Raw genomic sequence first — 15,424 nt, forward strand, 5'->3', positions numbered from 1 at the left:
ATTCCCTCTGGATTACCATTAACTGAAAGTTTTGATATAAATTCAAATTAAAGGTAAATACTGGTTTATTTCACTCGGTGGCTTTCCCATAAATGTGGCCATTGTACAGTAATTCTATTTTACGTGCTAACTTTGCACCAGCAAAATGCACACAGACTACATAGCATGAGATGAAGCTCTAGGATGAACAGGACTGAACTGGGTGGAAGGCATATGTGATGCCATCTCCTGAGTTTTATTTTGTGTCACTTGCATCAAATTCTTCAGGGTTATGGGAAATTAATGGGTTAATTAATTTTTTTTACCAGAACTAAGACCAATAATAATTTCATTAACTATTTCAAACCTTTTCTGGTGATCAGCATAACTGTGTTATTTTACTCTCCTTCCAAATGAATCTACCTTACGTACGAGTTACTCATCGACCAAATACATAGGATGATGACACAGCTGACCGAGATAAAAACAATATACATGCCAAACAGTAGACGATCTATGACTATCCCAATCATGTACCACTCCTTTGAGTTTTTGGTTCCCTCCAAGCGTCTTTCCATCTGGAGGCGGATGGCTGCGAGATCATTGCGTATCTTCCTCAGTTCATCCAGGGCTGGCTCCTGAGGGGGTTTTTCTGAAGTATTGTCAGACTTTCCCTGAAGCTCTTTTGTTGAGATGACGCTGGTCTTTATTGCTGGGTATATTCAAAGAGCAAGAATTGAGTGATGTGGTGATAAATGATGTGACACTTGTGAAACCTGGCACTGACACTAACTCTGATAATCAAAATGTTTGCACAGACAGTGATTTGTAAAAATAATAAAAATTACATCCTGTTCAAAATATCAGCAGCATAAAACCCCAAAAACCTTTATAGTTCCACCTTGACCCCAGAAACAGCACTTTCTCCCCCAGAGCTTTAAAATGTATCTGGTCTTATTCAGATGAAGGCATTTTCTTGGCTATCTAGTGAGCAAGATGGTTGTTTATCCCTTACTGAAATCCCATATTCAGGTCATGTGATGGCAACTGAGCACAAAAACAAAACACGATAAACAGTAATATTATCATACCTTTATCAGGTGAGACAAGGGAGACGGTGACACGGTTACTCTTCTTTTTTGGGGGGATACAAACGAGTACAGCTAGGTAGCGTAGCACAAAGATGCTGAGCCAGTTAGGCGCCATATTGTACTGGCTGGAGCTTGACTGGATATTACTGATGAATATTGTCTCCAACAGGCTGGCCACCATAAGAGCTAAACTGATGGAGAAAAAAACATCTGCAGAAAAACAAAGTTAAACTGTATTTATCAAGAGTTGAACCCAACAGATTGACATTTGGCATTTGTTCAAAAAGGAATACAAAGGGACATGGCCTCCATTTTAAAGTGCTGAAGTTTGGCTAACTTTAAATTTACCAATATCAAAGGTGTCACTCACTTATCACAAGTATTATTTCGCCAGTTACAGGCAGCAGGTCAGTCATCATGAGCAGGAAGACCATGTAGCCCAGAATGAGGGTCATCTTAAAAGAGCATCTGTCCACACTTTGGAGAGGCAGCAGGAAGCTGAAAATGTCCAGTGTGAGGAGGAAGCAGCTGGGGACCAGAAGGTTCACCACGTACAGGATTGGTCTACGTCTTAAAATGATCTTAAGGATGACACAGAAGAAAAAGACAAACATTGGCAGCTGCATGCTAATAAAACCTCTCGTGTCTGGATGCTTTGTTGTTGGGCTCTCAAACTATTGGGGTTCCCCAAGGGTCCATCCTCGGTCCCCTTTTTTTCACTGTTCACATCTTCTTATTGCTATATGATTCTTATTAATCATCATTTTTGTTGATATTGTTTTTATCCTTGAATATATTTTAACATAATGTAGTAGTTTCTAAAATTCTAAAAATAAGTCATTTGTTTTTTTGTCAGACCCCAAGTGGATGCATCAAAAAAGAGACTGGCAGTCTGGTACCTGCTTTGAACTGGGGTCACTGAGATGACTGGTTTTAAAACAGCACATACAGCAGACTGCACATTTTCATTGGGATAAATAAAATAAAACTTTATCAGAATAATTAATAAGATAATACGATTCTATAGTTGCATGAATAAAACGGACATATGATTTCTGTAAGGTATCACAACTGATTTGAAAGTAATGTTAAACAAATGAAATGTAACGTATTAATTATTTGAATACAGAATATGAAGTTAGATAGTTAAAAGTGCTTACATAGTATGCCATCTGAGAGAAGGTTCCCTCATCTAACTTCAAAGTAGATGGAACTACTTCGATGTCTGCGAGCTCCCACTCTCCATTGGTCTGGATCACTTTTCTGGATTCTTTTAGGATCTTAGCAGCTGTGGCGCCTTGAATCATTGTTATATCAGAAGCTGGAATAAGATTTAAAAACGTTTTCTTGATATTAGATGCCCACTCTGTGTTGTCAACATGGAAGTTGAGTTCTTTGGTGCTTTCCGAGCGCATAACACAAGATTTAATTTTGTTGTTTTCTAGGAGGACTTACCATAATGTAGATAGGATTCAAAGGTCAGAGAGCAGTTTTGGACATCGAAGGGGAAAGTGTAGATGCCTAATCGGCACGAACTGACCACTCGGATCGGCCTACTATCATAAACATGACCTGTGTTTAATAAGTACACATAAGGAGCTTTGGGAGATTTGTCCTCATCCATACTACAATAGAACAGAAATGAATTAAAAACATTTTAATTTCACATACATACTCTTAACTACTTTATATATTCACTAACTGGCTTACATAAATTAGTCTCTCAACAATAATGAATTTAACATCTGAATATTTAAAATCAGGCAGTTTTTTGTCTTTGTTAACAATATTTGTATATTGTTGGGAATTTAGTGCAGCTAGATATTTTGCCAAGAAAAATAATGTTTAACAATGATTCCTTTTGTTTCCTGATGTAGTTGTAAAAAGTGTACAGACTCAACATTTTTTAAACTTACAACTCTGAGATGTAGATGTCTGGGATCCAAAACTTTTCTCGCGGGACAGAGACTTTTTTAGTTCCACATTCCTCTTCATCCCAGTTCAGTCCTGCTATGTCCCACTCCTCCATTGGACAGAACAACACCAATGGGATGTACAGCTTAGGAAATGTCAGTCACTTTAACTGTGTCACTATACACGGTACTTTCATTTGAAAACTTTGATATTCAATGTTTTTCTTATTGTCAACAAATCCTATAAAAAGACCAAAACCAACAAGACTTCTATGTTGTCAAAGCCAGACATATAGCTTATTCTCCTGTGCCATAGAGTCTATGGCACAGGAGAAGGTCTATAACATAGATCTTCATTATAGCTGAAAAACAATCAAACGGACAATTAGCCACATGGGTGCATTATAGATGATGTATTGCTTTATTACAGTGAACGCAGACACTATTCTGTTTTGAGTCAGTCTTGCATGCTATTTTAAATACTCACAAATGCACCAGATCTGCAGCAAATGTATATCTTCCAGTAGCCAATGGACTTCCCGACAGTAGGGAAGATGGAATGTATTAAGAGATGAACTATGTGTTGTTGGTTTTGGTCCTTTAAATTTGCAATAAATGATATTCAGCCTCACTAGATGTCAGCAAACATATATTTACTATGTAAATATATAGTGAAACTTGTCACATTTGTTAAACATATATCTCTGAATCAATTCATGTTCTGTCAGTGCTCTGAACTTACCAGGAATTGCCATATGAATGTTGTCAGGGATTGGGCTTTTTCATCCTATATAGATGAGACATATTTATAATGGTTTTTAATGATAAATAAAACTCACTTATATAATTAGTTGAAAAACGTATGCAAGTGTGTATGCAGGCATGGATGGATGTGTGTGTGGCATATGGACTCACCACTCCTAAAATTCCCACCAAAGTGATACGGATGGTTACGTTCAGTGTATCTGAAAAGCGTTTTACTGGGCGAACCAGATTTTTAGGGAGTAAGTTAAGTGCATTACTCAAAGCTTCTGGGCTTGGGCTTTTGCAATTCAATGCTGCTTCAAAACCTGAGATCAGAAAGAGACAGAAATCTAAATTCATGAGACAGCTTAAATAAATGTCTTTGTATGTTTTACAGAATGCCAATCCATATCCACAGGGACCCATCTCATCCAGGACAGGTGCTCTTTAAACTGCTGCCCTCAGGCATACGCTTCAGGACCTTGAAAGTACACACAAACAGATTAAAAACAATTACAGCACTAAACTGCAGTAAATAATTTCTTTTTTAGAAGAAATTATTTATTTATTTAATTTTTTTATTATTGTTTCTGCACTTTTAAAGACGGCATCTCAATTTCGTTGTGCTTTGTACAATGACAATAAAGACATTCTATTCTATTCAGCCATCTGGCAAAGACAAACTATTTTATGTAGCACTTTATTAAGGGTCACTCATGCACTTTTTACTCAACCCAAAATGCTGCTAAATGGCGGTCTTGAATCTTGAATCTATTCTATTCTATACATTGATGTATTACTGAATGTGTTCTTTGTGTTATAACTATTAATATAAAGCGCAAATTAATTGAGTAGAATGAAAGTATCATCTGTATTGGTCATACACTAAAAATATATTTTTTGATATACACGCCACCTCTTCATTTTATTCACTCTCTCTTCTGTGTGACATTGTGTCAACTTCTTGAGTTAAATTTAAATTACATTTTACAGCTCAGCTATGTTTAGCCATGAGTGAAATAGTAACAACTTTGGTGACCCCTTCACTTTTCATCTGGAGCCATCAGATGATTTATGAGCACTAATGACTTACTGGATCCCAATCAGCCTTAGATGTACTTTGTGTTTAGTGTTGTGATAATTTAGGCATGCTAACATGCTAAACTCAAATTGTGAACATTGTACCTGTGAAACAGCATTTTAGCATTGTCATTATGAGATGAAAAATTCACATTCAAATTTCATACAGACATTGACATATAACAAAATGACAAAAAATGTTTGTTTTTTTAAATATAGAAACAAACTATAGCTTCACAAAACCATTTGCATATGATAATGTTAAAGTTAAAAAATTAAAAAATTAAAAAAGACAAATGAAAGATGATAAAACAAAGTAAGTCTGAAATAGTAAGGTATATGGCTGTAGACTCAAATTAGTCTTGTTATAAGTAAACTTAACTGGCTGTTTGCTCTTCCTCACCTTTATTTGCCAAGTTACATTATTTGAGTGGTGAAGACAGGTTATTTGTTCAGTGTACTTTTAGGATGTTTGACATAAAAATGGCAATGAACTTCACTTTAACAGCTTTTCCCTCAAACGACAAGTTCATAAACATCACAACAGTATTGATTAATGTGCCATAAAACTGAAACTCATATCCAGTCATTCATGTATTATTTGTTTAAGGCTCAAGATCACTGTTATCATATTATTTAACACTTATTGGTGTAAGAATAAAAAATGAACCATTTCCCAAATCATTAGATTTTTAGTTCAGCTTGTCTTTTGCTTTTTTCAACAAAGTTTTATAAAGCATTTTCATTGCTTTCTATCTGAATAACCTATTTAAAAAAAAACAAAACATTACCATCTCCCAGCTCTTAACAGATTATCTTTCCTTTTTATTTTGCTAATTTTGCAGATTGTCAAAATGTTTTCCAACTTACCGCGAGGCAGCGCAAAACAGATGAACATGAGCCCGGCTGTCTTTATGTTTGTCATCTTTCCAGCGTCAACACAAACATTTTAATGATATGACACTTCAAAGCTAAATGTCAGCAGTCTGCAAGAATGATGAACTTGATGATTGGCTTTCTCTCTGAGTCATGTGCCTGCATGTATAATCTGCCGAAAGGTCAGTGTTGTAGAATTTAAGGAAAGCTAATCAAATAAGAATGTGGCTAATCTTCTTTACTTGTCTTACTTGTCTAACTTATTTTTTTTACTTGACTTTACTTTACTCGCTGCTTTTGTAAACAAGGTCTAAGGAGTTGGTTTCACCTGTTAGGTTACTTTATTTTGAGACTGAATCTTTATTTACATTTGCATCAAACACAATACAGAAAAGTCAAGACAAAGCTACCAGAATCTTATTTCATGGTTAGGGTTAGGGGGAGAGTGAGATCTGTCACTCTACTCTGCACTTGCGTATTTGCCTATTGTCTGAACTGAATCAGATATAAATATAAAAAGACACATACAAGAGGATATTTTCGCAAAAACCACAGCAACTTTTTATTTTTCTCAAAATTAACATTTTTTCTACAATGTTAGACACAGTTTAACTGCATTATTACATACCACTTGAAATATTATATGCAGTTGTATGCTGTATGTCTTTCCATGTATCTTAGTGCTTCATAATACACAGAACTACATGTGGAGTTAATTTGCTTGGAGACATGAGGAAAAAAGTAAACACAGCAACTTCTAAAACAAAGGAGCAGTGGTGTGCTCAATATTAAAAACCTCCAGGGTAGAGGGATTACTCTAGTATGAACTGTTGTTTGTTGTATCTTTCTTTTACTGACACTCAAAGTATAGAATTTGCAGAAATACCAACTTCTCTCTCTCTCTCACAAAGTCCTAAAACACACCTAAACAAAAATAGTTTTAATTAAATAAGAGAAATAAAAAGCACAGTTTATAATTCACACATTATTAATGAGTAGTGAAAAGAGGATATAATGTGATGTTTGCTTACAGATAACTAAACTTCAATCAACCTTCTGTCCTCAATAATATCTGACAACAGATAAAAGATTCACAAACCCCAAACTATGCGAAAAAATGAACTCAAAAGCAAAATCATGTTTTATTATATGAATTTACCCAGATAATGATGATGGTAATGAAGCTGACTGATATAAAGAGGATGTAGATGCCGAAGAGCAGGCGGTCTATGATGAAACCCACCTGCATCCATTCCTCTGAGGTCTGGCTCCCATTCAGCTGCTTCTCCACCTGCAGGCGGATCGCCTGGAGATCCCTTCCGAGGCTCCTCAGCTCCACCACAGTCTTGTCCTCCACCACTGGCACCTTCTCCTCGAGAGGACCCTCAACAACTTCAACAGTCTCTGCTGTCACAGTGCTGAGTTCTATGTCTATGTTTTAAGGTAAAAAAGGTAGAACTTTTGAAATTCAGGCCTGAAAATGTTTGTGAGTTAATTTTGACTTTTCACGTAAGATGTTTCTGCAACCGAGCAGCACCTGATCGGTAATACCGGCTGTGCATGGGAATTCTTATTTTAAGCAACATAACTTCTCCAATGTGGCTCCTTCTTTTCTTTTTTAAACTGACTTTTTAATACCATCAAATTGATCTCAAGTGTATATAATGTATTTAACCATAGTATAACTCCCAGAGGCTGTATACCTGCATCTCTTTGTTCTTTAGTCTTCTGAGTCAGGAAAACAAGACGGCCCAGAATCTGCAGAACGAACACTTTGATCCAGTGAGGCACAGGAGAGGCGCTCGCAGAGAAACACAGCAGGTTGGTGATGAAGATAGTCTCCAGCAGACTGGCCACCATCAGAGCCAAGCACAAAGACAGGAAAACATCTGGCATAAAGAGATTAGAGAGAGTGTGTTTACTGAGACCCAGAATAAATAATACTAATAAAGTTTGCACAGACAAGAAAAAGAGACCAAATAAAAAAATGTAATTCAATATTTTATATTTGTATGTGCAATGAGTGAAAAGGTGTCTATGCTGCTCCTTGTGGTAACACATACAGTGTGTGTTTGGCTGATATGTAAATTTCATGTAAATATGAACATAGTGCACATTGTCTGTTTATGGATTAGAATATGCAAATTAAGACTGCTGCTAGCTAATTTTTAACACTTCACCACACAACCTGTACAGTTTTTTAATGTCATATTCTAAACTTTTCTACACTTTTGTAAGCAATTTTGTGTGTGTTTCTTAAAGCAAAATTTGGCAGAAATATTTGTACTGTCTACTGTACCATAGTCTGAAACTACTGAGGAACATTTTCTAAGCCTGACACTGACTTATGAGAGGTATGGTGTTTCCCGTGATTGGCAGCAGGTCATTCATGATGAGTAGGAAGACGGTGTAGCCCAGGATCAGGGTCATCTTAAAGGAGGATCGATCCACAGTCTGTGGGGGTAGCAGGAAGCTGAAGAGATCCACTGTTATGAGGAAGCAACTAGGGATAAGCAGGTTTAGCACATAGAGGGTGGGCCGACGCCTCACTCTGATCTGCAGAGGGCAGGAAAAAAATGAGACAAAACAGAACATATTTTTAATAATGGTTTGATGCCAGAGTTAGGAAAATGGCAAAAGATGTGTATACTAGCCATTATAATTCTTCTTTTTTACATCTTTAGATAATATGACATTGATTAACTATTTACATGCAGAAACTTTGCATTAAAATATTATAACAACTTCAAATTTGCTTGAGACAGCTAATGATAATAATTAAGCATCCATCCATACGTTGTTCTCACACCATGCACCACCGTGTGAGCTGTTTTCATCATAATTGTGTCCATATCTAAACTATAGCTGCACAGTTTCTGATGTGGATAGGACCGATATGTCTAAGTATGTTGTGTTAAATTAATTTCACACAGAATAATAAATTAAACACAGCAAATACAAGGTTTGCTTGCTTTCAAATGGCCCCAATATGTATTGCAATGCAAATATTCTAATCATCATACATGAAATGAAAGCTGATCGATGGAGGAATCCTCATACTGTGCGGGAATGCTGTAGTTGTGGGCAGTGATATCCAGCAGCTCCCACTCCCCCATAGTGGTCATGATCTTCTTGGAGTTTTCTGTCATTCTAGCGACAGACCTCCCCAACAATACCTTTATGTCCTTTGCTGATGAAATGAGAGGAAAGTATTCCCTTTAAGTCAATTAAAGCACAGATCCACATTACAGAGATGTAATACTTCATAGATTCAGGATATTCTTTTCATAAACTGCTGCCTGTCACTGGCTAGATACTATAAGCTCCTAAAAGTCCAAGGAAAGAATGAGTTTATGCATTATTGCTAATATACTGTGAAGGACAACAATGACAGATAAAACATTCTGCAAAGTGCCTCACCTGAGTGGATGTAGGAGTTGAAAGTAAGAGTGCAGTTCTGTATGTCGAAGGGGAAGGTGTAGATATCAAGGTTACAGGAGCTGACAACTTTGACTGGTTGAGAATCGTGCATGACCCCAGTGCTATACAGATATAGATATGGGACATAAGGAGCAGCATTCTTCTCAATGCTGCAAGACCAGAACAAGCAGAGGAATTATGAATAAAATATCTACAAAATGAAAACACTGCACCTTTAATTTATCCACAGCTATAAATAGGAAGCACTGTGAGCATGTGATGCTTTCTACTGAGGCAAGAGAGACAAAATATGTTAACAAAGAATCCAACTTTCTCTGCAGTTTAGGATTTCAGAGTGTAAATTTGTCATTGTCATGTTGGAGCACCAAAGACAAGGAACACATTGACAGATGTACTAATAGATTATTGGTTAATGTCTTTTCATGAGCTAAAATTATGTTCACTCCATCATTTAACAGTTATTACAATAATAGTTGATATAATATTAATATAATAGAGCAGTGTGTTAAGTCAACTCTGTATATACAGTGTATGGTTTTATAAATGTTAACAGTCTGGTATGATGGAACTTACAATTCATTGATTACAATATCTGGCACCCAAAACTTGTCTCTGGGGAGAGAAATCTTGCCAGTGCCGCACTGGACAGGATCCCAAACGATAAACTCATTTCTCCACCACTAAAACAACAAAGAGTAGATATTTGACAAGTAATAATCACATCATGAACTGAAATGATTCCGCAATTCCCAACGTCACTGACTGAGCAATTCAGATGGCTTATGACAGTACTTACAAATTCTAGCCAAATATAAGTCACCAAGCGTTGAGCCTTTTCATCCTGAATGAAAAGAAGAGCAGAAAAACAATGTCAGTGTTTCATTTAGTTCCCCTAAGTGTGTGTTGTTATTGTGTTTTTTTTAAAAATGGGTCCTCAGCAAAATAAAACTGTGTCATACTGTACCTGATGACTCTTTCTACCTTGTCTTTCTATCTTCCCACTGGCAGTTGGATAGATACTATTTTCTGCTCAACATATTATCATAATAATCACGTCATTACATGTGCTCGCAAAACTGAGTCCTTTATATATAGATATATAGTTATTGAGAGTAGAATAGAAATCACTTTATTCTGGGAGAGGTGCTACATACTCACACTTACTCGGTACACTGTATAATGCTAACTGAGCTGAACATACCACTCCAAGTATTCCATATAAGGTGAAGAATGTGCTGACGCGGGTGCAGGTTGTGAGGTTCATGACAGGTCGTATGGCGCTCAGGTTTAACACTGGATCCAGAGCTTCCAATAGAGCAAGTTGATTTGGCTGGGAACAATTTGCCATGATGGCACTGCATGGAGCTGATGAGGTGATTAAAAAACAATTGTTGTGATCAATAGATTCATAGATGTAGATCACATGCTTTTATTTGTGATCTACATTTCGCTGTTGTTGATAATCGTTAAGATTTTGATTGGCTTTCAATTTAATGCACAATAGACAGAAATTCTAATAAAGGTATTCCATAACAAGATTAGTATTAGTCATGTCTTATAGTAGTCATGGCTTTCAATATTTACTTTTTTCCTCGTTGTCTGATTTTCCTGCATATTTTTTGTTTGATTGACACTATCTGTTTTTTTGAGCCAAACTGTCACACCACATGTAGTTCTCGTCCCAAAAAGTTTACCTGGTATAAGAATGAGAAACACAACCAGTATAGGCTTGACTGATGGAAGGACCAACTAGAATGAAAACAGAGTAAAACCATTTAGTTTGAAGAATACATTATTTAAGAAAAGGTTTTCGGTTATAGAGGTGATTTATCATGATGATGATGGTCTATTCATCCTCAGAAAAATACCCCTTCATAACATACACAATGTGCACCAGGAGAAGATACTCTACCTTCAGTGGTGTATTCTTGGATGTCATGATGTCAAGAGGCAGATGTTTATGTCTCTACAGTTGTCAGGTAAGAGCCGTTTCTTCAGTACTTCAAGCCTGCTGAGTACAGAATAATTGCATTTCTTTTACTTGTCAACTACATGAACAGAACATTCATTCAATAGGCTACTGAGCGTATCCATAAATAACCACCGTCAGACAGCAAAGGCATACCTGCAACTTACCTGTCAAACTGACTCCTGCAAGACTAAATTCAGCATTAAGTGGCCAAGATATACATAGTGGCACTGTAAACCGATCGTGATGTGGTCAAAAAAGATGGCAAATGCTGTGGGAAATGGAAAACTCAGCAGGGTAGCTACTTTCCCTTTAGGTGGTTTCATACAAACTAAAAACAAACCACAGTTAATGTTTTCTACCCCAGTGTGTGACTTGCAGATGGTGAAGAATGACCACAACAGCATCAGTGTCACACATGCTGGTCATATGCAAATAAACAGTGGACGCCTCGTGAGAAACAGGTTTTGTCTGGTGTAACCTCAAACCCCCTGCTTTTCAACCTTTCTCCATATTATGACATTGTTGTCCATCAAAATTAAACAGGTTACACAACTTGGCTCCAATACACAACACTAATGTATTCCCCAAACTTGAAGCAAACCAACAATTCTTTATGTTATAAAACCTGTTGTTCTGTTGTGTCAGTGACCCTGAAGAACAGTAATTGTTATCATGGTCTTTTCATTGAATCTTCCTTTGGTGAAGTTTGAGACAGTGTGAGTTGCTTTCTTTTCTTTGTCTGTTCCTCCTTATTATTCCACCTTCCTGCTGTTGCTGCTTGGGAGGTTGTTATTATACTGTATATGTATTATTTATAACATATCACTATTACTGCTGCGACCAGAAATATAGTAGCCTACTGTGCATCACTTCCTGTGTACCGGAAGACCACCAAGCACACAAAGGAAGAAGCCTATGTACAATATACTTATATCTAGTATTCTATTAATTACAATGATACAGATCAAGAAGTGGGAGAGTCTTGGTGTGTTTATTGATTTCATCAAACTTTTATTTAAACTCTAAGAACCATTGAGGTTACCCTAATTTACAATGAGTAAACTCATCAAGTTACAGAAAAGTAAAATTAACAGAAGACAAATCAGTTAAAACAGATACATATTGAAACACAGAGGTTTGTGTTCATGGTTTCAAAATTGTCCATAGGTTAGTACTGATTGTTTAAGATCATTCCAAGAATATGGGGCATAAAATAAAGAACTGTGGTTTGTCATTTGAATGAGTTACACAGGGTCCAATGTTTCAATCCAGCATCACCGCAATGTGAACTTTCCAACAAGGACTTTATGGATCAACAATTACCAATATTTATTATGCCTCTATCTTTATTATGGCAGAGAATACCAACCCAACCCACCTCATCATGTCATATAAAATACAATGGTCAGTACAGTAGTATCACCAGTAATAAAACAGAATTGATTTATATTGATCAACATTTCAATAAATAATATCCCTATAAAAAGTGATAAAACTACTTCATCAGTCCTCTTTCTACCAATCATTTTAATGACTAAAAAAACAAACATAAACTAGGTATTAATCATCGTTGCACTATAGCATGTATTGGAAATACTAGATTAAATTAGACAAAAATCCTGTGATACAAATAGAAATCTAATTTTAGTGATCAAGCCTTTTTAATTGACATTTTATTTTCAATAAAAGGCTTAATTTGAATTATTTGTACAGATGCCTTGAATACAGGCCTCACAATGAGCAGGCTCATGGGGATTGTTGACATCAAAGCTCCTGAAAGGCCTGCTGATTATGCCCAGGTCTTCATGGTAGCACTTGATTCTTATCTTCTCCACCAGTTTCTCCAGGAGGATGTTGATGTTGTCAGATTCGATGCTGGGCTCCTCCATCGGAGCAGCGTTGCACTTCTTGCAGTTCTGACGGTAGCACCTCACCTTGACAACACCCTGTCCGTCCATCAGGCGCATGTAGAAGACCACCATCACCCGGTTGGAAGGCCAACTTCTTCCACATTTGGTGCATTCGAACCTTCAAATGACAAGGGGCACATATTTCCTAATTACAACTCAAATGGAGATAGAGAGAATCTATATAGTTTTTATGTGACTGTAAACACAAGTTAAGATATTTATAACCCTTAACAAAATGACAACCAACCAAAATTACATTGGAAACAGCTCTGCTTTGTCTTCTGAAGGAAGAATTTACATAATTACGGTAGATTTAAAAGCTGAGAGCTGAGAGCAAATTCAAATGACTGACTTTCTACCTATGTTATATACGATGAATACTAGGAAATAATGTTGAATAATGACATGTAGGCACTTGAAGTAGCATTGATCAGAAGTAGCAAACTGACCTTGCAGATGTGTTCCTGATGTACTGGTTCCAGCCCAGGTTTGGTCTGTTAGGCTCAAGGTTTTCATCAAACTCAATATGCCAAGAGTCTTCTGGCCTGAGATCATTTGTTTTAATCTGGAAGATACGTGTCCACTCCTCTTGTGCCATCCTGTGAGAGTTAGAGTTGCTGGTCACTTACGAAGAGACAACACTCTGACAGCTGATCTGTCAGTACAGTACAACTTGCATGACTCATCCTTCCTCAATGAGAAACCTTTAGTGTAGCACCTCCCATAGAGAATTTGAGATAAATGAAACTTAAAAGTGGAAACCTGGTTTCCTTAAGTTTCAGGTCTAAGTAGTTATACTCAACAGGATTGGGAAGTTTGTATCACTGAGGCAGGTGATTTTAGGCATGAATAACATTAGTCACTGCATTAGTCTTTATATGCTGAAAGAAAGCCCATCCAATGAGAATGTTATTGCTTTGTGTGTGCGTAGATGGTTACAGCCTTATGATCATGATGGATGCTTGAGTTTACTTTTCAGAAATAGCTGCGTCGCACACAAGAGTTGTGATTGGTGTAGATGAACAATATGACAATTACTGCCTTTATGTGTTTCATACAAGTTTGCAATTGTTGGACTACCAATGGATTGCAAGAGAAATGAAACTAAAACTTCCAGTACTAACAGTCCTACCTTCTGGTGTAATTTTTGGTCACACCCTTCCATAAATCAATAAAAATAGATTACATTTGTTTCCTTTTTGACATTAAAATTCAGGTTTACATTCTAGAATTTCCCTTTTTTTTGTTTTCTTTCATACATGTGATACAAACATATTCTAATATTTTCCATATTTGTATTCAAATACATGGCCAAAAAATGTGGCCATCAAATAATAGCCTAATTTTACTGTCATTTTCATTCCATACAGCCAAATATATACTTGCTCCTTAACAATGAATGAAGTGCATATCTCCATTTCAACTGTAGGGCCAATTTAGGGACAATCATATTGTCTGAAAAAATGACATTTGAAATAAGAGATTTAAAAAGTATTTTTATCAGTGTTAATTGTGCAAAGCAATCACTATGTTTACACATTAACTTTATTACACTTTATATTAATTTATATTAATCAATAAATTCATAAACCATTTACATCTCCCAAGAGGACTCCATAAAGAACTATGTGTAAACATTTTTTGTCAGCAGGCCATTGTAAATAAAAACATGTTGAGGCCTAACTGCTCTTTTGCAGATTTTTTTTTTAAAGATTTCATAAAAACATAAAAGCGCCTCATAATACACAGAACATGGTGAACAAAAACCCCCACACAGTGAAGAAACAAAAAAACAGACTAATTAAAAAATAAATTCAAAGAAGAGTAATATGAAATACAGAAATATGTACTGTAACAACATAAGGGGGAAAAAAACCAATCAGAAATCACTTACAACAGCATTAAAAGCTCAAATTGACAGTTGAAGGAATACGTAAGCAGATATCCAGGCATTGCAGTGTTACTATATGGTGTTTGGTTGATACCAAAACACAAGTAATAATAATAATAATAATAATAACTTTATTTTGTATAGCGCCTTTCATGAAACCCAAGGTCGCTTCACAATAACAAGAAACACAGACAAAACACACATTTAGCCGGCAAAAGCCTGCAGGAACAACAAGTGCCTTTTCAACAGTGATTTTAAATTGTCCAGAGTTGGTGCTTGGCGAATGTCAGGAGGGAGCGAGTTCCACAGTGTAGGAGCTACCACACTGAAGGCCCTGCCCCCAATGGTTTGCCTTCTGGCACAGGGAATGGACAGTAGGCCCAAATCAGCAGAGTGCAGGTCCCGTAGAGGGTGGTAAACATGGAGGAGGTCTGTACTGGGGTGCAACGGCATGAAGAGATTTATAGGTGAGGAGAAGAAGTTTAAAAGTGATGCGGAACTTAACTGGAGGCCAGTGCAGCTTTTTG

General features: G+C 36.5%; 3 protein-coding genes across 3 annotated transcripts; all 3 read right to left on the minus strand.

The window, feature by feature from the left end:
- Window positions 1–398: 398 nt before the first annotated feature.
- Window positions 399–5,732, minus strand: LOC128362242 (5-hydroxytryptamine receptor 3A-like). Its single transcript, XM_053322984.1, has 9 exons — window positions 5,678–5,732; window positions 3,899–4,053; window positions 3,726–3,770; window positions 2,987–3,093; window positions 2,526–2,695; window positions 2,231–2,391; window positions 1,441–1,651; window positions 1,048–1,280; window positions 399–683 (listed from the first exon to the last, which is right to left on the minus strand). Exons 1-9 carry the CDS (start codon window positions 5,730–5,732, stop codon window positions 399–401), a joined length of 1,422 nt encoding a protein of 473 aa, XP_053178959.1.
- A 1,086-nt stretch (window positions 5,733–6,818) lies between these two features.
- On the minus strand, window positions 6,819–11,063 carry LOC128362243 (5-hydroxytryptamine receptor 3A-like). Its single transcript, XM_053322985.1, is given in 11 exon segments — window positions 6,819–7,108; window positions 7,387–7,572; window positions 8,029–8,239; window positions 8,707–8,873; window positions 9,104–9,273; window positions 9,698–9,804; window positions 9,921–10,000; window positions 10,094–10,105; window positions 10,283–10,489; window positions 10,819–10,873; window positions 11,037–11,063. Coding segments are annotated over 11 exon segments (1,512 nt in total).
- A 1,724-nt stretch (window positions 11,064–12,787) lies between these two features.
- LOC128362244 (receptor-transporting protein 3-like) lies at window positions 12,788–13,604 on the minus strand. Its single transcript, XM_053322986.1, has 2 exons — window positions 13,456–13,604; window positions 12,788–13,124 (listed from the first exon to the last, which is right to left on the minus strand). The coding sequence occupies exons 1-2, from the start codon at window positions 13,602–13,604 to the stop codon at window positions 12,788–12,790; spliced, it is 486 nt and encodes a 161-aa protein (XP_053178961.1).
- Between the last annotated feature and the right edge of the window lie 1,820 nt (window positions 13,605–15,424).

This window comes from Scomber japonicus, chromosome 7 (genome assembly GCF_027409825.1).
Source record: "Scomber japonicus isolate fScoJap1 chromosome 7, fScoJap1.pri, whole genome shotgun sequence".
NCBI lineage: Eukaryota > Metazoa > Chordata > Actinopteri > Scombriformes > Scombridae > Scomber > Scomber japonicus.

Coding starts and splice junctions, on each gene's coding strand:
- LOC128362244 (XM_053322986.1), bottom strand. CDS start 13,604: ATGGCACAAGAGGAGTGGACACGTATCTTCCAGATTAAAACAAATGAT. Junction 13,125..13,455: donor ATCAGGAACACATCTGCAAG/GTCAGTTTGCTA, acceptor TGTCATTTGAAG/GTTCGAATGCACCAAATGTG.
- LOC128362242 (XM_053322984.1), bottom strand. CDS start 5,732: ATGACAAACATAAAGACAGCCGGGCTCATGTTCATCTGTTTTGCGCTG. Junction 3,771..3,898: donor TGGTGGGAATTTTAGGAGTG/GTGAGTCCATAT, acceptor TCATCTATATAG/GATGAAAAAGCCCAATCCCT. Junction 2,392..2,525: donor TGAATCCTATCTACATTATG/GTAAGTCCTCCT, acceptor ATCTTATTCCAG/CTTCTGATATAACAATGATT.